The sequence below is a fragment of the Microcaecilia unicolor genome, chromosome 6 (genome assembly GCF_901765095.1).
Source record: "Microcaecilia unicolor chromosome 6, aMicUni1.1, whole genome shotgun sequence".
In the NCBI taxonomy this organism is placed as follows: domain Eukaryota; kingdom Metazoa; phylum Chordata; class Amphibia; order Gymnophiona; family Siphonopidae; genus Microcaecilia; species Microcaecilia unicolor.
Window position 1 is genome coordinate 242,855,718 of NC_044036.1, and position 22,754 is coordinate 242,878,471.

The 22,754-nt window shown below is 44.1% G+C and overlaps 1 protein-coding gene across 4 annotated transcripts in view; it reads left to right on the forward strand.

Moving 5' to 3' along the window:
- The first annotated feature begins 4,248 nt into the window (after positions 1-4,248).
- Positions 4,249-22,754, forward strand: part of COQ4 (coenzyme Q4) — a 66,986-nt gene continuing 48,480 nt past the window's right edge. Inside the window, exons 1-3 of one of the 4 annotated variants that reach the window (XM_030206974.1) lie at positions 4,249-4,486; positions 16,362-16,574; positions 18,475-18,571. In XM_030206974.1, the coding sequence (XP_030062834.1) occupies positions 4,402-4,486; positions 16,362-16,574; positions 18,475-18,571 (395 nt within the window). In that variant the 5' untranslated portion in view covers positions 4,249-4,401. Of the gene's footprint in view, positions 4,487-4,515; positions 4,829-13,024; positions 13,494-16,361; positions 16,575-18,474; positions 18,572-22,754 lie in introns of those variants that run through there. The other 3 variants (XM_030206973.1, XM_030206976.1, XM_030206975.1) reach the window with 3 other exon arrangements.

The following is a 22,754-nucleotide window of genomic DNA, read 5'->3' on the forward strand; positions in this document are numbered from 1 at the left end:
CAACAGACTTATTATTTTTAAGTGCAATTATTTAAAAAAAATTAATTGGGTTGAAACCTGGAAGCATTTGACGTCTTTTTTTTCCCCTGTGCATACATCAAAAGAAAAAGATGATACCTGGAAGCTCGCGCCTTTTGTGGTATGCAGTGGTATATTATAAAAGTGCATATTTTATTGCAGAAAAAGTGGGAGAGCGACCAAGGATACCAGAAACTGGAGGATGTTGAATAATAAACAGTTTTATTGATAATTTGAAGACTCTGATAATTTGAAGACTCGATACAACGTCATGTTTCGGCCGTCAGGCCTGCATCAGGAGTCTCTGGGACAAAATATTACAAAATAACGTTGAGGATAATCGTTCAAACGTAACGTTGTAGTCTTTAAAAAGACTGTATTTAGGAAAAAGTTGCTTATAATGCTGGCTTTTTTTCAATGCACCTTTTTTCAAACTGCATTACGAACAGCGCACGCAGCGCATCTGACGGCAACTTTTTCCTAAATACAGTCTTTTTAAAGACTACAACGTTACGTTTGAACGATTATCCTCAACGTTATTTTGTAATATTTTGTCCCAGAGACTCCTGATGCAGGCCTGACGGCCGAAACACGACGTTGTGTCGAGTCTTCAAATTATCAGAGTCTTCAAATTATCAATAAAACTGTTTATTATTCAACATCCTCCAGTTTCAGGTATCCTTGGTCGCTCTCCCACTTTTTCTGCAATATTGTCTTTACCGTGGGGCGTTTGAGTTCTCCGCTTTTCTGGCGGATTTTCTCCCATATTATAAAAGTGCACCTTTTTTTTGTTATTACTACTTTTTCACCGAGAAGTATTAAATATTGAGGGAAGAGCTTCCTTCATACAGAAGTTCTGTCCAGAATCAGTCTAAATGTGCCTACAGTGTCCAGCACACTATTAGCTGCCAAGTTCATACAAAGTTAAGTGGAAAATAAATCTGTTGGCCTAGGCTGCTTGCTGTGTGAGTATTCCATCACTGTTTCATTATTGCTTCCAAGAATTACTTATTATGGGCATTTTTAAACTTTGATTGTTTTAATTCTTTATCTTATATGCACCTGGTATTGGCTTTTTAAGCCCAAAGGTGAATCCTATTGCTTTGGGTCCTACTGTAGTTTTAGAATATTTATTACATTTATCAAGCATAGGGTTGGCCTCATCATCAGTAAAGGTTCATCTGACAGCACTTTCTGTGTTTCATGATGTGGTGGATGATAATTCTCCTTTTGTCACCCCACTGTAAGACACTTTATGAAAGGCCTGTACAATTTACATCCTTCTGTTCAGTCACCGCCAGTCGCCTGGGATCTTAATTTGGTCCTTTCAGAATTGATGAGTCCTCCCTTTGAACCATTATGATATACTGATTTGAAAACAAGAAAACAATATTTCTTGTTATAATAACCTCGGCCAGACGGTTTGGAGAACTACAATCATTACATAGTAACATAGTAGATGACGGCAGATAAAGACCTGTATGGTCCATCTAGTCTGCCCAACAAGAAAAACTCATTGTATTAGCTACTTTATATGTATACCTGATCTTGATTTGTCCTTGCCATTTTCAGGGCACAGACCATTAGTTTATTATCCTCCATATACGCAACCTTTCCATGACAAGGCCATTCTAAGACCTCTTCCAAAGTTTTTACCGAAGGTAGTCTCACCATTCCATCTCAATCAGTCAATGTTATTACCAGTATTTTACCCACCACCTCATCAATCTTCATGGCACAACTCTCCACAGGGATTATGTCAGAGCACTTTCCATTTATAGTCACCATACTCAAATGGCCACTCGTCCTTCTCAGTTGTTTCTCTCTTTAAATACAAAGAATCCTTAACCAATCACCAAAGGAACAGTTTCTCAGTGGATTGCTAAATGTATTCATTTTTGTTATATGGATCAGACTATTCCAGTTGAACAGTCTCCTCCACGAGTGACAGCCCATAGACTTAGGACTATGGTTGCAATAGCTGCTCATCTGCATAAAGCCTCTTTTATGGATATTTGCCAAGCAGCGACTTGGACACCTATTGATACGTTCACAAAACACTATTGTCTGGATACTGCTGCTCGTGCTGATACCAGTTTTGGGAATGCAGTCCTGGATTATTGTAATTAGACCAACAACTGTTTGCCTTCTCCTCCAGACACAGGTAACAAATTTTAGGTACTGTTTATATATATATTATAATTTTTATTGTTGTTTGTTACTTGTATTTTTTTCTTCAGCTTGGGAGTCTTCAACTGTGTGGCTATCAGACCTTCTAGTCCATGGAGAAATAAAAGTTGCTTACCTGTAACAATTGTTCTCCATGGATAGAAGATCTGCTAGCCACACAGACCCTCCCACCCTACCGTCAGTTGTTGTTTTTATGTGATATTTTTATTTGATTTGCTTTTTCATTTAACTGACAAGGGGGCATGGTATTACAGTAGATAACGTATTCATATAGAGCGGGAAAGAAGGGACATGCGTACATTCTTGAAATTTGCAGACCTTTGCAGAAGACCGGGTTGGTCACATCATCGTGCTATCATTCAACAGGTAAGCAACTTTTATTTGTGACTTGTCCGATTCACTGGAAGTGTGGAATCCTGATTGCTGGTTCCAAGGAGGTTTATTCAAGAACAGGAGATGGCATGATGTCAAAAAGTTGAAGCCACTTAAGTTAGTCTGTTTCCCCTTCCCCGTGCAACCATCGTTCTGCATACAGCCAAAACAAAGCAAACAAACCTATGAGCTTCTGCATCCGCGTTGTTGTTCTTTATTGTTGGTAGCATTTTTATTTAATCTCACTAATATTTTCAAACATGCCAGCTTGTGCATCATACGGATGTACACAGAGGAAGTATAAAAATGGAATAACGTTTCATAGGTAAAGTAGTAATTTGTTACAAATCGTAATCAGAGTGTCATTTGGAGAGGCTGGTTATAGGGACACTTTAGCATGTGTTATATTTGTGCAGAGATTTTTTTTCTCCTGGTAAAGGGCCATTAAAATAGACATCATGTTATCAGAATCAGGTGCTTCAACATTCAGAGTTTCTATCTATTTATTTACTTATTTATGGCAGTTATATCCCACATTAAACATGAATTAGGTTGAAACCTGGAAGCATTTAAAATCTTTTTTTTTCCTGTGCCTAGATCAAAAGAGAAAGATGGTTTGTGGGAACTTGATCCTTTTGTTTTGTGGACTGCAGTGATGTATTATAAAAATGCACTTAATATTGTTTATTACTATTATTAAAAAAAGATATTAAATAATGAGAGCAGAGCTATCTTCATGCAGAAGTCCAGAGTCAGTCTAAATGTACCAACATTTTCAAGTTCTGTGATATATATTTATTTCTTCTTCAAGTCAGTTTTCAACAGCATTTTCGCAGTTTTTACCCAAATGTGAACACAATTATAATGTTAATACATTTTGGATGTTACTGAATTCTATTATTCTGTCTCACAGTATTTCCAGTTTTGGCACAGTATAAGTCATCACAAGGACAAAATATAAGAACACCAATGGACTGCATTAGAGGTTTATAGCCCATTTAGTTATGTTTGAACAAATGAGAGATCTGCATGAAAGAAAATATTTATTTTTATTATTTTGACTTGTCCCTGAAACATGTTCAAAATAGAATAATCCATTTGTACAAAAGAGATAAGGTGAACATGTGATTCCATATGCCCCAATTAGAGTATTTTATTTCCAATCTTTATAACACCAGGCTTCCCAAGGCAGATTACAACAGTTAAGATGGTCTCATCAGTAAACAGGATATCCGGTTATACTCACTGAAATTTGGCCATGTATTTATTGTATAGAACAGTATAGAAAAATAAGCACAAAATACAGCCTTTATTAGTACTGTTTCCACCAGCTACAATAATTTTTGAAGCTGTTTTAGTGATATTCAGTTTTGATTTCATGATATTTATATCTACATTTGATATAAATTAAAAAGCTGTCAAATAAATTAAAAAAATCTTTTGTCCTCCACCTTTTAAGGCACTGCCTATCCAACTGGAACAGCTTTTGACTTTTTACAGATGGACCACCCATAGGCAGTCCATTATTTATAGTAATCTTTACTATTGCTTTTACTAGCGTTTGCTATTGTTTTGGGTGTACTTGTGCTCCGCCTACTGCCAGCAAGCTACGCCTACTGGCTTCAACCCATATAACATTAGTCTACCATTTCCTGCTCTCAATCTAACCTCCTTGGTCGGTTGTACCGTACGGCAGCAATTCCCCTCCTTTTGAGGAAAAGGCGAGGACTGAGCGCATCGTGGCTTGCATCTGTAGTAGTGAAGAGTCTTCTTAGCCGTGTATCGATTGGTGGACTGTTTCTGGGAATTTAGAGGGCAGCCATGGGGTTCTCGCTGCTAAGGAGGGCTCCTCTCTGCTCGCTGTGGATGAGAGGATGGGGGGCGTTGGAGGTCGCTTCAGCCACAGGCGAGTAGCTGCTTCCGCCTGCCTGCACATCAGAGAAAGGAGTGGTTCGGCTCACTGAATTCGTGCAGAAGAACCTTATAGTGCGTTTGGATAAATCCAGAAACGGGACGGTGTAAAAGCCAGATCTGTGGGATCCCCGGGATGATCTTCCGGATCTATGTACTAAGACTGGATCGCGTCTTTGTTTTGACAGCCGCCGCGGCTTACAATATGCAGCGATCACCAGCCATAATAACCCAGCGCTGCGCTTCTCTATTCCCCTGTTTTCGTGGCGAATCTTCAAGGAGGTTAAACCAAGGCGTTTTAATAGTGTGGAGTGGAAGTGAGCCTATCAAGTCCACTGTAAGTAAGGAAGACATTTGATTAATCTCTGTTTCCACTCTCCCGCGTAGCCGTCATTGCCGTTCACTCAAACACAGCAAGCAAACCTGTGAGCTGCTGCATTCAGTTGTGGTTCTTTATTGTTGGTCCATATGTAACAAGTCTAACATTGTTTTTGTTGGATAGGCAGTGCCTTATAAGGTGCAGGAGAAAAGATATAACTGAATATCACTAAAAGAACTTCAAAAATTATTGTAGCTAGTAGAAACAGCAATTATAAATTCTGTAGTTTGTGCTCATTTTTCTTCACTGTGCTTCTATACAATTCAGATCGCCAGATTTCGATGAGAATATCCTGTTTCCTGATAGGTTCATCTTAACTGTTGTAGTAATCTGCTTTGGGAAGCCTGGTGTTTATAAAGGCCATGGAATATATTGAAATTAAATGGAAGTAGAATTAAACCGTCCTTTCATTGGGGCACATGGAATCAATCACATATTCATTCATCTGTGTTGTAGAAGTTAACATTTTAGACATACAAATGGATTATTCTGTTTTGGATATGTTTCAGGGACAAGTGGTTTTTTTTTGTTTGTTTGTTTGTTACATTTATACCCCACGCTTTCCCACTCATGGCAGGCCCAATGCAGCTTACATGGGGCAATGGAGGGTTAAGTGACTTGCCCAGAGTCACAAGGAGCTGCCTGTGCCTGAAGTGGTAATCGAACTCAGTTCCCCAGGACCAAAGTCCACCACCCTAACCACTAGGCCACTCCTCCACTCCAAATAAAAAGTCCAAATAAAAATAAATATTTTGTTTCATGCAGATCTCTTTTGTTTAAACATAACTACATGGGCTAGAAGGGCAGTCCATTGGTTTTCTTATGTTTTTTTTCTTGTGATGACTTATACTGTGCCAAAACTGAACACAGAGATAAGAGTTGAGGTTAAATGAGGGGACATGGGATGAGCTTATCTGGTCCACAGGAGACGGTATGACCATAAAGTTGAAGCCGGTCCCCCTGCAGCAGCCATCTCCGTTTGTCAAAAAGAATAGCAAAGTAGATTTGCTTTCTCTCTTGTTAGGGGGTGGGGAGGGGGAGAAGATCTACCGTGTTTCCCCGAATATAAGACACTGTCTTATATTAATTTATCCTCCCCAAAATGCGCTAGGTCTTATTTTGGGGGGGGGGGGGATGTCTTATTTTTCTGGGATCGTGGTCGCCGGGCCCCCCCCTCCACCCGCCCTCCGTCGCTCCGGAACTAACCTTAAACTCCTTTCACCTTCGCAACGCAAGTTCCCAGCAGCAAGCAGCAGCAGGGCAGACCTCTCCTTCCTTCCATGCCCTGCCCTCGCCTGACGTACCGTAACGTCAGGCGAGGGCGGGGCATGGAAGGAAGGAGAGGTCTGCCCTGCTGCTGGGAACTTGCGTTGCGAAGGTGAAAGGAGTTTAAGGTTAGTTCCGGAGTGACGGAGGGCGGGTGGAGGGGGTGCCCGGCGACCTTGGGTGGGGGGGTGGGGGCGGTCTTGTCCGGCTCTTGGCTGCCCTGCTGCAAAAAAAAAGTTTGCTAGGTCTTATTTTCGGGGGGAGGCCTTATATTTACAAATGTAGCTAAATCGCTACTAGGTCTTATTTTCGGAAGATGTCTGTTTTTTCGTGGAAACACGGTAAGAGGAGTTGTGGGGGCTGGTGGAATTTCAAGGGTCTGTGAAGGGACGGGGGGGGGGGGGTTATTTTCCAAAATATATTTGTCAGTACTCCAGAAACTGCTTTGTTATTTCCAGTGCTATATTATGGTTTTCATCGGAGCGCTAGATGCCTGCTTTTTTCTTCTGATAACAATAAACATAGTTCTCTATAAAAATACTTGCAAAAGTTTTAATGCCTAGGTGTGAGATTTTTTTTTAATTTGACAGAAATTGTAATTTATTTTAAAGCTTTCCCTGGGAGCATATAACAAAGTTTTAATCAAAACAGCATTAAAAATTATTGTACCTGCTAGACATAGAGGGGCATAATTGAACGATAATGGAAGCGCCCAGCTCAAAAACGAATAAATCCAAGGCATTTGTTCGTGGGAGGGGCCAGGATTCGTAGTGCACTGGTCCCCCTCACATGCCAGGACACCAACCGGGCACCCTAGGGGGCACTTTTACAAAAACAAAAAAAAAGGTAAAAGAGCTCCCAGGTGCATAGCACCCTTCCCTTGTGTGTTGAGCCCCCCCAAATTCCCCTCAAAACCCACTGCCCACAAGTCTACACCATTACTATAGCCCTAAGAGGTGAAGGGGGGCACCTACATGTGGGTACAGTGGGTTTGGGGGGGTTGGACGACTAATAAGCATTAAGCAGCACAATTGTAACAGGTAGGGGGGATGGGCCTGGGTCCACCTGCCTGAAGTCCACTGCACCCCCTAACAACTTCTTCAGTGACCTGCATACTGCTGTCAGGGAGCTGGGTATGACATTTGAGGGTGAAAATAAAAAGTTGAGAAACTTCATTTTTTGTGGTGGGAGGGGGTTAGTGACCACTGGGGGAGTCAGGGGAGGTCATCCCCGATTCCCTCCAGTGGTCATCTGGTCATTTAGGGCACTTTTTGGGGCCTTATTCGTGAAAAAACAGGGTCCAGGAAAAGTGTCCTAAATTCTAGCTAAAAACGCATACTTTTTTCCCATTATCGGTGAAATGCGCCCATCTCTGTTCGGCAGATAACCACGCCCCAGTTCCGCCTTCGCCACACCTCTGACACGCCCCTATCAACTTTGTCCGCATCCGCGACGGATTGCAGTTGAAAACGTCCAAAAATCGGCTTTCGATTATACCGCTTTATTCGTTTTTGTGAGATAAACGTCCATCTCCCGATTTAGGTCGGAACTTGGGCGTTTTTCTCATTCGATTATAAGCAGGATAGTAACATAGTAGATGACGGCAGAGAAAGACCTGCACGGTCCATCCAGTCTGCCCAACAAGATAAACTCATATGTGTTACTTTTTTGTGTTACCTGACCTTGATTTGTATCTGCCATTTTCAGGGCACAGACTGTAGAAGTCTGCCCAGCACTAGCCCCACCTCCCAACCACCAGCCCTGTCTTCCCCCACCGGTTCTGCCACCCAATCTCCGCTAAGCTTCACACAGCAGAAACTCTCTTTACATATGTCCAAAACTTTCTGAAGGGCTGCTTATACCTAGATCTAGCTGTATTCATTGTCTGAGGGGCAGCATACACCTCAATTCAGCTCTGTTTCTCATCAGAAGGGCTGCATACACCAGGTTCCTGGTGCATGTTTGAACAGAAGGACTGCATACACCAGGATCCTGGTGCATTTTTGATCAGAAGGGCCGAATACACCAGGATTCTTGTGTATTTTCGATCAGATGGGAAGAATACTCCAGGATCCTGGTGTATTTTTGATCAGAAGAGCCGAATACACCCATATTATCAAAACAAGATGGGCATCCATCTTTCGTTTCGATAATACGGTTGGGGACGCCCAAATCTTAACATTTAGGTTGTCCCTAGAGATGGTCGTCCTTAGACTTGGCCATTTCTGATTTTCGGCAATAATGGAAACTAAGGATGCCCATCTCAGAAACAACCAAATGCAAGCCCTTTGGTCGTGGGAGGAGCCAGCATTCATAGTGCACTGGTCCCCCTGACATGCCAGGACACCAACCGGGCACCCTAGGGGGCACTGCAGTGGACTTCAGAAATTGCTCCCAGGAACATAGCTCCCTTACTTTGTGTGCTGAGCCTCCCAACCCCAACCAAAACCCACTCCCCACAACTGTACACCACTACCATAGCCCTTATGGGTGAAGGGGGTTTCTGGTGGGTTTTGAAGGGCTCACATTTACCACCACAAGTGTAACAGGTAGGGGGGGATGGGCCTGGGTACGCCTGCCTGAAGTGCACTGCACCCACTAAAACTGCTCCAGTGACCTGCATACTGCTGTCATGGAGCTAGGTATGACATTTGAGGCTGACATAGAAGCTGGCAAAAATATTTTTAGAAGGTTTTTTTTGAGGGTGGGAGGGGGTTGGTGACCACTGTGGGAGTAAGGGGAGGTCATCCCCGATTCCCTCCGGTGGTCATCTGGTCAGTTCGGGCACCTTTTCATGGCTTGGTCGTAACAAAAAAAGGACCAAGTAAAGTCGTCCAAGTGCTCGTCAGGGACGCCCTATATAAAGAGGAAAGGTCCCACTAAACTTTCTTTCTGAGAAGTTCTGAGAGAAGAGGACATTTCTCTGGTAAGTGAACGCTACTTTGCTTTGTGCTTTGGGAACTTAAAGATTGGGGTTTAAAGGAGGAATTGTAGGTTAGTGTTAGGCAAAATAAAAAATATAAAAAGCAAATTTTAACAACTAATCTCCATAGTCTTTTCCACTTAGTTTTAAAAGCTTTGTACCACAGCATTAACAGATAGCATCTAACAGGCACTGCAGGATCTAGTTTAGTCTTCCCACCCCTAGGACAACTCTTCATTTATAGTCAGTTATTGTAATTAGAGTAACAAGGAAGGAGTGCTCTTACAGAGTTTTAAATACATTTCATTGCCATCTAAGAAGGAAACACTAAAAAAAATCATACAATATACTATATAAACTAAAAGACACTTTTATATTAGGCTAATATCCTTAGTACTATAGCAAGTTTTAAATTATTGAAAACCTCAAAAACACTAAGATGGAGTCAGCAGTCCAGCAGCAAGAGGGGTGCTATCCAGTCTTTTGCATTGAGTGTCACATGTATGATTATCTCCCGGTTAGTGAGATGTCATATGTGTGTGCCCGATGCAAAGAGCTCCTAGCTCTTAGAGAACATGTCCGTTCTCTTGAGGCTAGAGTAGCAGACTTGGTGGAGCTGAGGGAGACAGAGAGGTACATAGAGGAGATCTACAGGGATGTTGTAGAAAAGTCCCACCTCCAGTCTGGTAGCCCTTCTGCTACCTTGGAGGAGGGAGGTCTCCTAGAAGGAGAGCATCACCCTGGTGAAGTAGGAAGTACTCCTGTAGCCAGGACCTGCCCACCAGGGGATGTACTATCCTCTCGCACCGAGGATATGTCTCCAAGTGCTGCCCAGGAGGGAAAGGTTAGGACAGCCGTTGTAGTTGGTGATTCAATCATTAGGCATATAGATAGCTGAGTGGCTGGTGGACGTGAGGATCGCCTGGTGACGTGCCTGCCTGGTGCGAAGGTGGCGGACCTCACGCGTCACCTAGATAGAATTTTAGATAGTGCTGGGGAGGAGTCGACTGTCTTGATACATGTGGGTACCAATGACATAGGAAAATGTGGGAGAGAGGTTCTGGAAGCCAAATTTAGGCTCTTAGGTAGAAAGCTCAAATCCAGATCCTCTAGGGTAGCATTTTCTGAAATGCTACCTGTTCCACGTGCAGGGCTAAAGAGACAGAGCTCCGGAGTCTCAATGCATGGATGAGACGATGGTGCAGGGAGGAGGGTTTTAGATTTGTTAGGAACTGGGCAACATTCTGAGGAAGGGGGAGCCTATTCCGATAGGATGGGCTCCACCTTAACCAGGGTGGGACCAGGCTGCTGGCATCGGCATTTAAAAAGGAGATAGAGCAGCTTTTAAACTAGAAATGGGGGGAAGGCCGACAGTTGCTCAAAAGCACATGGTTCGGGATAAGGTATCTTGTAAGGATACCTCACAAACAGGGAAGATAGGGTTTCTGGATAGTGAGGTTGCACAACAGACCTTGGTAGGCCAGGTGCCCTTAAATACAACTAAAGATCAGACAAAAGATGGCAAATCAATAGTATCAAGTACTAAGCATCATGCAAATAGGAACAACAAACATACTCTGAAATGTCTATATGCAAATGCTAGGAGTCTAAGAAATAAGATGGGAGAGTTGGAATATATTGCTCTAAATGAAAAATTGGATATAATAGGCATTACTGAGATCTGGTGGAAGGAGGTTAACCAGTGGGACACTGTCATACCGGGGTACAAAGTATATCGTAGTGATAGGGTGGACCGGACAGGTGGAGGGGTAGCATTGTATATTAACGAGAGCCTTGACTCAGATAGATTACAAATTCAGCAGGACACAAATCACACCTTTGAATCATTGTGGGTTGAAATTCCATGTATAAAAGGGAAAAGGACAGTGATAGGAGTGTACTACCGTCCACCTCACCAGGATGAGCAGGTAGATGCAGAAATGATAAAAGAAATCAGAGACGCAAACAAAATGGGCAATGTGATAAAAATGTGTGACTTCAATTATCCTAATATAGACTGGGTAAATGTAACATCGGGACACGCTAGAGAGGTACAATTCCTTGATGAAATCAAGGACAGCCTTATGGAGCAGCTGGTGCAGGAGCCGACGAGAGAAGGAAAAATTCTAGACTTGGTCCTTAGTGGAGCGCATGATCTGGTGAGGGATGTTATGGTACTGGGACCGCTTGATAACAGTGATCATAATATGATCGGTTTTGATTTCAACCTTGAAGTAACTATACACAGGAAGTCAAATACATTAACGTTTAACTTTAAAAAAGGAGACTATGATAAAATGAGAAGAACGGTTAAAAAAAACTTAGGGGGGCAACTGAGAGGGTAAAAACTGTACAACAGGCATGGACGCTGTTCAAAAATACCATCCTGGAGGCCCAGGCCAAACATATTCCGCGAATTAGAAAAGAAAGACGGAAGTCCAAAAGACAGCCGGCATGGTTGAAAAGTGAGGTAAAGGAAGCTATTAGGGCTAAAATAAACCCCTTCAGTAAATGGAAGAAGGAACCGTCTGAAAATAACAAGAAGCGGCATAAGGAGTGTCAAAGCAAATGCAAGGCGCAGATAAAGAAGGCCAAGAGGGATTACGAAAAAAAGATAGCATTAGAGGCAAAAAAACATAGTAAATTTTTTTTCGGTATATTAAAAGCAGGAAGCCGGCAAAATAATCGGTTGGGCCGCTGGATGGCCAAGGGGTAAAAGGGGCGATCAAGAAAGATAAAAACGTAGCGGACAGATTGAAAAATTCTTTGCTTCGGTCTTCACCGAGGAAGATTTGGGTGGGATACCGGTGTCGGAAATGGTATTTCAAGCTGACGAGTCGGAGAAACTGACTTCACGGTAAACCTGGAGGATGTAATGGGGCAGTTCAGCAAACTGAAGATTAGCAAATCTCCTGGTATTCATCCTAGAGTACTGATAGAACTGAAAAATGAGCTTGCGGAGCTACTGTTAGTGATATAAAATTTATCCTGAAAAATGAGCACAAACTACAGAATTTATAATTGCTGTTTCTACTAGCTACAATAATTTTTGAAGTTGTTTTACTGATATTCAATTATGTCTTTTCTCCTCCACCTTGTAAGGCACTGCCTATCCAACAAAAACAGTGTTAGACTTGTTACAGATGGACAAACAATAAATATACAAAAGTATGCATATTCTAGTATAAAGCATGTCATTGATAATCTGTGACTATTGCAGCAGAATACTTTTATTATTCATGGTCTTTTAAAGAAGTTTCTATGACTCTAGAGCAGTGCTTTTCACTGTTGTTGAAGCGGGAGTCACATTGGCAAAAATACTTCAATATGAAAGCCAGAACCACTGCTGGACAAAGCAGATGATGGTGTCTAGAGCCTGGGTGGTAAAGGGAATGGTTCCCTCTTTAATGATGCTGCCAGTCCACCTGTTTAGACACACACTCAAAGTAACTACAATGAAGTTTGATCTCCACATTGTGTCTCTGCTAAAACTTCCCCCCTTGGAAATGCTGCCCTAACTGTATTCTAATCATTAAAGACCAATCTGTTCAAGAAGGCTTACCACAACGATCCAACCTAAACACCTGAACCCCGCAACACAACGAAACCTGTACCAGAACAGGACACTTAATTCTCCCTCCTCAACTACCTAAAGACACTTTGTTACTCATGAACTGTAACGCAATTACTGCTCTGTATTTCAGACACCGGAACTGGCGTCCGCCATCACAGTATTATGTAAGCCACATTGAGCCTGCAAATAGGTGGGAAAATGTGGGATACAAATGCAACAAATAAATAAAGAACAACATGGATGCAGCAGCTCATAGGTTTGCTTGCTGTGTTTTAAGTGAACACCAATGACGGCTGCGCGGGGCAGTGAAAACAAAGATTAACCAAATGGCTTCCTTGCTTACAGTGGACTAGATAGGCTCACTTCCAGTCCAGTCTATTAAACCTCCTTCAAGATTCGCCACGGAAAGAGGAGAATAGTGAACCCAGCGCTGGGTTATGGCTGGTGATCGCTGCATACTGTAAGCAGGATGGCCGTCAAAACAAAGAAGTGCTCCTTCTGTCACTAAACTTTTATTACATTGAGAACACTAGATCCCGCTAAGTCACGCCCCCTGTGACGTAACATTACTGTCGCACGGGGCCTCGCAACTTTTAAGGAGGACAAGATTACTACGCAAATACGAGGGTCCGGGAGAATAATTTTCAGTGTTGAATACATCAACAGTCTTCTTTTAAAAACATTTTTTTTTTGGTGGATATATGTAAAACGTCTGTATCTAAACGACTAGGCAAAGAAAAAATGAACTGTAAAGTTTTTTTTTTTTAATTGAATCCGGGAGGATCCCGAGGATTCTGCTTTATCCGTCTTTTACCTTTTGCGTCCAGAAACGGTCTGAAATCTGCCTCCTGGAATTTGAGGTTAGCGCTTCAGGTTCATAGATTCCTTGGAGCTCAGTGTGCTGCTTTCTGAATGTTTGCAGAGTTGTGCTGGGAAGAGCCCTGATTTTCCTGTAAACTGAAAGAACTCTTTAGGCTTAGGCAGACTGGTTTTGAAGGTTTTACTGTGTTAGATACTATAAGATTGCCAATTTTGAGTGGGAATAAATCCTGCTGCTTTGAAAGGGTGGCTGCAAAGGTAGGATTGCTCACTGTCTGCAGAATTGCCTCATAGGTTTGAGTAGGGCCTGGGTTTACCTCAGTGTGTGCAGGACCTGTAGCATTGTTTATGTTAAGGAATGTAATTGGAAAATCAGCAGTACAAGTCCCCTGTATGCAGTAAAGCCAATCCAGAATCCTTGGCACAGGTGGCTATACTATCAGTCCTGGCTTTGACTTTTGCAGCTCTGGAAGAGAAGGAAATCCTAGCAGTGTACACATGACCATAGAATGGTGACACTAGAGGAGGAGAAACTGAGTTACTTCAGTGGTAGGTTGGCATTCCTTCCCTGGCTTTTGCATCTGGAAGAGGAGACGAGAGGTACAGAAGGAAGAGATTAGTTGGTACTGTTTGGGAGTTACTAGCTAAACCTGGCCAACAAGGAGGAGTTGGATAGAGTTCTTTAGTGAAACCAGGACTGTCAACTCAGGCGAATGTGGATAGGAGATGGAACATTGGAGGAGACAGGGGCTCTGGGGTATGTGTAAGGAAGATGGGCAGGGCTCTGAGGAATATCTAAGAGACTCTCTTGCCTATCCTCCAGACACCCTCCATGCACATCCTAGTTCCCCATAAGACTCTCGGCCTATTCCATGCAACTAACCCACTTCCCCAGCTGTTCCACCTCACGTTCAGTACAATTGTTTGCGTATTTGTCTGTTGAAAGAAGATCAGACATACACAGTCTACCTGTTAGATATTTGTTCTTTCCTTTTGTTACCGAATACCTAAAAACTGGAACGTTATCACTTTGGAATTGCTCACTTTATCTAGCCTTATTACCTTTCCTGGAATGGTATCTTTAGTGGAAAAGCCAACTTGTAGATCTTAAAAAAGAGTGGCAACTTCCTAAGAATCTGCAAAAGGAATATATAGAGAGTCTGATGATGGAGAACCATGGGGCTGTCCTTAAGTAAAAGTGTTCCATTCCCTGATTGGAACTAGTGACTACAAGAACAGTGCCAACTCCAAAATTCACCCCCTGGCGCAGACAATGCTGATCTATCCATCTCATTAATGAATATTCCCATAGAAAATGTTGCATAGAATGGGAAACCAAAGGGCAAAAAGAGGGAGGTTCAAAAGGATTGCAAGAAAATATTTTCCGTTCATAGCAAAGGGAACATTTTGAGGCAGGTAAGGGGGTCAGATGGAAGAGGAAGTGAGTGGTATGGAGGGGGAAAAAAAGGAAAATTAGAAAAACTGATAACGTGTGAACCTGGGATACCTGAACTCCACCAAGACAGAGACATGTGAACTGCAGAGAGAAAACAAAGGCAAATGAATACTTTGGAAAACTGCTGCAGGGTAATATGTGGATGAACTAAACTAATTGGAAAGGTCAGAAAGTTTTCAAAGGTTTCTTTACCTCCAGCACTTATCTTCCATGTACCCATGCGACAGAACCTTTTTACAAATTGTTGTGAGGTTGATGGGTGGCAGAAGTGCACAGTGACTTAATTTACTTGAGGCATTGTAAATCATGGGATATCAAATACAAATAAGTACTTTTATTATTACTTGTATAATATATATCAGATGTAGGAGTGGCTGTTCAGAGACATGTAACAGACAGTCCCTTCCCCTTGGAGCTTATAATCGTCAAGACAGTCAGATGAGAGACAAGTTAAAAAAAAAAAAAGAGGTTTTGGTACATCAGGGAGCTGGAAAATTACCTACAATTCCACCTGGTGTCTCGTGATGATCTGGCACAGTTGGTGAGACTTCCTTGGCTTAGGCCCCCTCTATCATGTGTTCCCTGTGTACCCCTCTCCCCTCATACACACAGATTTCTGAACTGTATGTCTGAACATGTTGGAGAAAGAGCAAAGTTTGAAGATCTCCCTTCCCCTTCCCTAACCATCATTGCTATCAATCCTCTATCCCTCTAACCACCATTGCAACCCCATCTCCCCTATATTAAGAAGAATGTCAGGAAGTATTTTTTCACGGAGAGGGTGGTGGATGCTTGGAATGCCCTCCCGCGGGAGGTGGTGGAGATGAAAACAGTAACGGAATTCAAACATGCGTGGGATAAACATAAAGGAATCCTGTGCAGAAGAAAGGGATCCTCAGGAGCTTAGCCTAGAATGGGTGGCAGAGCTGGTGGTTGGAAGGCGGGGCTAGTGTGGGCAGACATATACGGTCTGTGCTGGGGCTGGTGGTTGGGAGGCGGGACTAGTGCTGGGCAGACTTATACGGTCTGTGCCGGGGCTGGTGGTTGGGTGGCGGGGATAGTGCTGGGCAGACTTATACGGTCTGTGCCAGAGCCGGTGGTGGGTGGCAGGGATAGTGCTGGGCAGACTTATACGGTCTGTGCCAGAGCTGGTGGTTGGGAGGCGGGGTTGGTGGTTGGGAGGCGGGGATAGGGCTGGCCAGACTTATACGGTCTGTGCACTGAAAAGGACAGTACAAATAAAAAAAAAAGTAGCACATATGAATTTATCTTCTTGGGCAGACTGGATGGACCGTGCAGGTCTTTTTCTGCCGTCATCTACTATGTTACTATGAATACTGTCCCTGTTGTTAGTTCTGGGAATTTAGGTAGCCTCTTCAAGTCACAGAGTACCAATTATGAAGAAGTGGTACACAGGTCTCCTGCGTGACTTTATCATGCTTGCCTTTCACAGGTAAAAGCCAGTGTTTATACCAAACCAATGCAGCTTCTGCTCATGATATACATGAAAGAGCATATAGCCAAATGGAGGAGAGCAAGATGGTGGAAGAAGATGGTGAAACTTATCAGTCCCTGTATCCACACCACATCCCCACCAGTGCTTTCCAGAAAGCTTTGCTGACAGTTGGCTCTGCCTTGATGTCCTTGTATGATCCTTACAGACATGGTAAGCAGCAGTTGTTCACTTATTTTTATAGATATCATTGCTCACAATCCAGGAGCGTGGTGCTTTATCACAGCATTTTTCACTACATTTTAGCTTTTGGATTTCTTTGGTTCCAAATTGCAATGTTTTTGAACCATAAATCAGTCCTGAGGAAAAAAATTAAGTCCCTCAATTTGGTTCCCTTATTTAGAGATAAGAAAGCATTTTTTTTAGGAGGTTGAGTTTCCAATCATGTGGGTGATAAAGAACAATAACAATTTCTATGGCTGTACTTGCAGCACCCAAGAGCTGCTTGAAAAGACCTCACAGAGCTCTGCATATATTCCTTAAATCAACTCGCAGCCAGCTTTGCTATCACACCATCATTGCGTTGCCACTTGCTATTTGCCCTGTTGTAATTCAGATATTTCGACCAATGCACTGCAGTAAGTTCCTTTTTTTCTGCTTAGGGACTGTCTTTCTTCTATGTTTGTGCAGCGCTGCGTATGCCTTGCAGCGCTATAGAAATGCTAAATAGTAGTAGTAGTAGTAGGTGCCACAGTGTTGCTAACTTTCCCTCCTGAGGAGGCCACCCTTCTCTTTAGCCAAAAATGTTCCTAAAATTTCCACACCTCTTCATTAATAAGTGGGAGAATAAAAGCATTCCCTCTCTGAAGAGCTCACCTCTTTATTCCCTTACCCTTAATTGTCCTGTCTGTCTGCCTGTCTTATCTAGATTGTAAGCTCTTTGAGCAGGGACTGTCTTTTTTGTGTATGGTGTACAGCGCTGCGTATGCCTTGTAGCGCTATAGAAACGGGCGTATCTGTGTGGGGCCACAGGGTCCTGGGCCCCCGCAGATTTCGCCCTGGACCCCCCCCTACCGCCGTTAACCCTCCCCCGCCTACCGCCTACCGCGGTCACCTACCCCCGAGGTCCGCTGCTGCCGGTTTTTTAAAATATTACTTCAGCTGGCGGGGGACCCCAACCCCCGCCAGCCCAGCAGAGGTCTTTAACTTCTTCATCCTCGTGCTGTTAAACCTGCAATGCATCCTTCCAGTTAGACGGAGTTTGACGTCACAGCACGTTGTACGTGCAGGACGTCAACGTGCTGCGACGTCAAACTCCGTCCAACTGGAAGGATGCATTGCAGGTGTAACAGCACGAGGATGAAGAAGTTAAAGACCTCTGCTGGGCTGGCGGGGGTTGGGGTCCCCCGCCAGCTGAAGTAATATTTTAAAAAACCGGCAGCAGCGGACCTCGGGGGGTAGGTGACCGTGGTAGGCGGGGAAGGGTTGGCGGTAGGCGGGGGAGGGTTAACGGCGGTGGGGGGGGGGGGGGGAGGGACGGCGGCCGGGGGGGGTGTTATAATGTGCCCCCTCACTCTAGCCCCTGCCCCCCCCCTACCGCCGAACCTCAGATACGCCCCTGGATGAGTATACAGCACCCATGTTTCTAGTACTGAGTCATACAGGGAGGTTGCTTGATGCAGAGCACTCTTGCTCTGCAGCATACTCTGCTTTTTATGAATGCAGACCCATCCTTAGAGTTCAGGCAAATCAATGCCTTCTCCAGTTCTGCTGCCCAGTTCAGCCTTTGCATAATTGAACAAGAGGCTGCCAATTAGACTAATCTATGTAGTATTTTTGCTTTGGAGTCAATCGCCCAACAAAGAGGCCATTCATAGTATGTTTTTGATCCAGAACTGAGCCTGAATTTACCAAAGTAGTCTATTAGCATAGTGACCCCTTTTGGAATTTTCATCTACAAAAAAAAGTCCTTTATTTATTGAAGATTAATTCTCTCTGCTTCCTCTGCCTATAGGATTTTAATGTTTAAAAACACTTCTATACTGCACATCATACAATTTGGAACTTTTACAAACTACAGTACATATCTATATATTATTATTATTTATTATAGATATGATAGCAGTTCTTGGTGAGACAACAGGTCCACTGGTACTACACAGTCTCCGAGACCGAATGAGGAATGACCCAGAGGGAAATCAGATATTACAGTGAGTGTTCATCCTTACTACACAGAGTATGCATGTATGAGACATGTTCAACTACAGTCTCAGGAAACCAAGCTGGCAATGATACTTGCTTATCAGCAGCAGATAAATCCAGAGACTTGTGGGTTTTGACCATCTACCAGCAGGTGGAGATAGAGAGCACTGAACTGAATTCTGTGATATAGGACGGGATGCTCCTTGGTTAGTTAGTATATCTCTATTTGTAGCAAACGGTGGACAGTCTCTTATAAGCAGGGGCATAGCCAGACTTCGGCGGAAGGGGGGGTCCAGAGGCCAAGGTGAGGGGGCATATTTTAGCCCCCCCCCCCCGGCGCTGCCAACTTTACCCCCCCCCCGACGACCCTCTCGACCCCCCCTCTCCCGCCGCCAACCCGCCGTCGCCTGCCTTTGCTGGCGGGGGACCCAACCCCCGCCAGCCGAGGTCCTCTTCTCGCAAAAGGCTTCCTTCTGTTTCTGACGTCCTGCACGTTGTACGTTCAGGACGTCAGAAACAGAAGGAAGCCTTTTTCGAGAAGAAGAGGACCTCGGCTGGCGGGGTTGGGGTCCCCCGCCAGCAAAGGCAGGTGACGGCGGGTTGGTGGCGGTAGGGGGGTCGAGAGGGTCGTCAGCAGGGGGGTCCAGGGCCATATCTAGTGACCCCTGGGCCCACGTAGCTATGCCATGTAGCTATGCCACTGTTTACAAGCTCCTGGTCTCCTGTTTAACATAGCTCCTGTTCTGGGTCTCCTGGTTCAGTTGATCATGGAGATGCCTAGGCTAAGCGGTGCCAGCTTTAGGGGGTACACCTGGTGATGCCAGGTCCCCTTCCCTTCCCATTCCCCTCCAGCCGTTTCCCCATTCACCTTTCTCACAGAAGAAAAAAAACAGAGGAAAGGTGGCATTTTAAGCAGAATTTCTGCTGCTGCAGCTTAAAATTGGTGGGGGCTGTGGCTACACTTCTGTCAGCAAACTTGTTACAGAGAAGTGACTCAGTTCTTCATTTTTCTACTGTTGAATGAGTGTTACTTTAAATTTTAATTGCTGCTCAATTGAACTTGTGGTTTTGCTTTCTCTTTTCTCCCAGTGGTGGCGGTTTTGCTTTCTCTCTCTTTCCTGCAGCAGAGGCTGTAAAATGCTGCTCTTTCTATGGGAGGCACAGAGCAGCATCAGGCCAATGTCCGGTGGGTTGTACAGGGGTAAATCCAACCAAAAGTGTTTCTCTCATAGGGGAACCATCTACTTACAGCATGGGAGACTCCGAGCTGCATTCTCCTCAGCACTCTCCTTCCACCATGGTTTTGTCACAGTCTCATGCAGCCATTTTGAATCAGCGCAATTCAACCCCTACAGATACAGTAGCTTCTCGACCAGTGCAAACTCCCGCTATTTCATTACCTTCTACTTTTGTCACTAATGTTTCTACCATGTCTTGGCCTGCTAATATTTACTCAAGCATTCTCACCAGAATTCAGAGCCTGTGATTACTTTACTTTATTGCAGCAAGCAGATATCACTGAGTCTCTGCAAGCTTCTCAGCCAAAAGGAGATGCTTAGAGGCTTTTTCTGAGGTGGAATCTGTTTCTCCTCCATCTCCCCCACATTCTGAGGGAGGCATGTTAGGAGCTCCCATTCATTCTCATATCCCAGAGTGGCTTTAGGAAGGAGAAATCTCTCTCTATAAAAGGCAACACCAACGTTCTATGAAGCCTCCAGCCGGATGTGTGAAGGGGGAGAGATATCCGGTTTCCCCATGAGTGTCTGCCCCGCCCTCTCTGTAACACAAACAGTCAGTGAAGGAAAACAGCAAAGCACGAACTGAAATCGCTCGCTCTGTAACAGTGAAGGACTCAGAGGGGGGAGGAGAGAGAGGCCAGAGGGCAGGGACACACACACTCCCACATGCACACAGAAGAAAACCTTGCTAGCCCCCGTTTCACTTGCATCAGAAACGGGGCTTTTTTTACTAGTTTTAAATAATGAAGCTGATGATCCTACAGCAGTTTGGGTCCTCTATAAGGAAACCTTCCTTCAAGGATCTGGAAGTTCTCAACATTTCTGCTCTTGAGTCTCAGGCTCACACTTCCTCTAACGTTAAGATGGCTAGCACTAAGAAACCACCTAAGTCTTTTTCAGTGCATGAGGCCATACAGCAATTAATTTCTGCTCAATGGTCCACTCCAGATTCCAGCCTTAATTAATATTGCCCAAGATAGATTCTTTGGTGGCTGCAGTAACCAAAAAGACCACCTTATCTATGGAAGGTGGTGTAGCTTTAAAAGATGTGCGGGATAGAAAGTTAGAATCGTCCTTAAAACTTTCTTTTGAGGTTTCTGCACTTTCTCTGCAGTCGGCAATCTGCAGTTCCTGTGCAGCTAGGGCTTGCCTTAACTGGATTCAGCAAGCAGCAGAAACGTTGGCAGATTCTGATTCTCCTGTAACCTTGGAATGCCCCAACATGGAGACAGGTCTAGCTTATCTGGCGGATTCGTTATATGACCTTATTGGAACATCTGCCGAGCAAATGCCATTAGCGGTTGCAGCTCAGCATTTATTATGGCTGCCTCACTGGGCTGCCAATTCTGCCTCTAAACAGTGTCTCACAAAGCTTCCTGTCAGAGGGAAAGTTCTGTTCGGAGAAGATCTGCAGAAATTGGTCAAAGATCTGGATGACTCTCAAGACTCGGTGTTTGGCAGAAGACAAGCCTAGAGTATGTTTTAGATTCAATCAGGCTCTCCTTTGGCTTAAGGATACCAATCGGTATCGTCCTGTCAGGTTCTTCTGCACTTCAAAAATCCAGGTATCGACCAAAACAGTCCTTTCGCCCTGACAAGCGGTTTTCTATCAGACTTCCAGATTCTCGTCTGCTGCTTGCCCTCTCAATGATGGGGTTCCAGTCCACTCTTCATCACAACTGATCGGAGGGCTGCTATCCCGCTTTTACAAGAAATGGACCAAGGTTACTACAGACCAATGGGTTCTAGAAATTATCAGACTGTTACAAATTAGAGTTCTTTTCTACCATTGGAATCCCCGTGCAGCTCTGGAGGCAAATGGATGGCGGTTCAATCTACTCTGCACTCCCTAAAGGAGTTAGGAGCAGTAATTCCAGTTCCCCGACACGAGCAGTATCAGGGTTACTATTCCATTTATTTTGTAGTGCCAAAGAAAGGAGGGTCCCACCGCTCGGTGCTAGACCTAAAAAAGGTCAACAAGTCGAGTCAAGCATTTTTGCATGGAAATCTTGTGCTCCGTCGTGGCGGAAGTTCAGCTGGGGGAACTTCTCACAGCTCTGGAACTCAGAGGCCTACTTCCATATGCCCATTTGGCCATCATATCAGATTCCTTCAGTTTGCAATTTTGCGGCAGCACTTTCACTTTCAAGCAATGCCCTTCAGTCTACCTACAGCTCCCAGGACCTATTCCAAGGTCATGGTAGTAGTGGTAGCATTTCTGAGGACAGAAGCTATCAGTGTACATCCTTATCTGGACAACTGTCTGATCAGAGCTACTTCAGATCAGGACAGTTGTCAGGTTACCACCAGAGTGATTTCTCTCTTGCAGTCGTTAGGTTGGGTGATCAATCTTCCCAAGAATCAGCCCACTCAAACTCTGGAATATCTGGGGGTTTGTTTTGAAACTATCCAAGGCAAAATATTTTTACCGGATCAAAGAGGAGTCAAACTTCAGACACAGATTTGCCTTTTGCTTGAAACCCTGAGTCCTCGTATATGGGATTATGCGCAGCTGTTGGGTTCTATGGCAGTGACTTTGGATGTAGTGTTGTGCACCAGGGCTCATGTGCGTCCATTTCAGCAGTCTCTCTTGGGCTGTTGATCACTGGTATTGCAGGATTACAGTCTTCATCTCCTGTGGACTCGTCAACTGAAAAACAGCATATCGTTGTGGCTTCAAACAAGCAATCTTCTCTGGGGCACATCTCTGGCCTACCGCTTTTGGACTATGGTGGTAACCAATGCCAGTTTAACCGGTTAGGGTGCCCACTGCCTTCACCATAATGGCTAAGGCCTATGGAACAGGAGAGAATCACTATGGCCAATCAATCGGTTGGAACTCAGAGCAGTTCGAAAGACTTCTAGCATTTCATTTCCTCCTGTAGGGCAAACCAGTCCGCATCCTCTCAGACAACATGATAGCAGTGGCTTACATAAACAGGCAAGGCAGCTC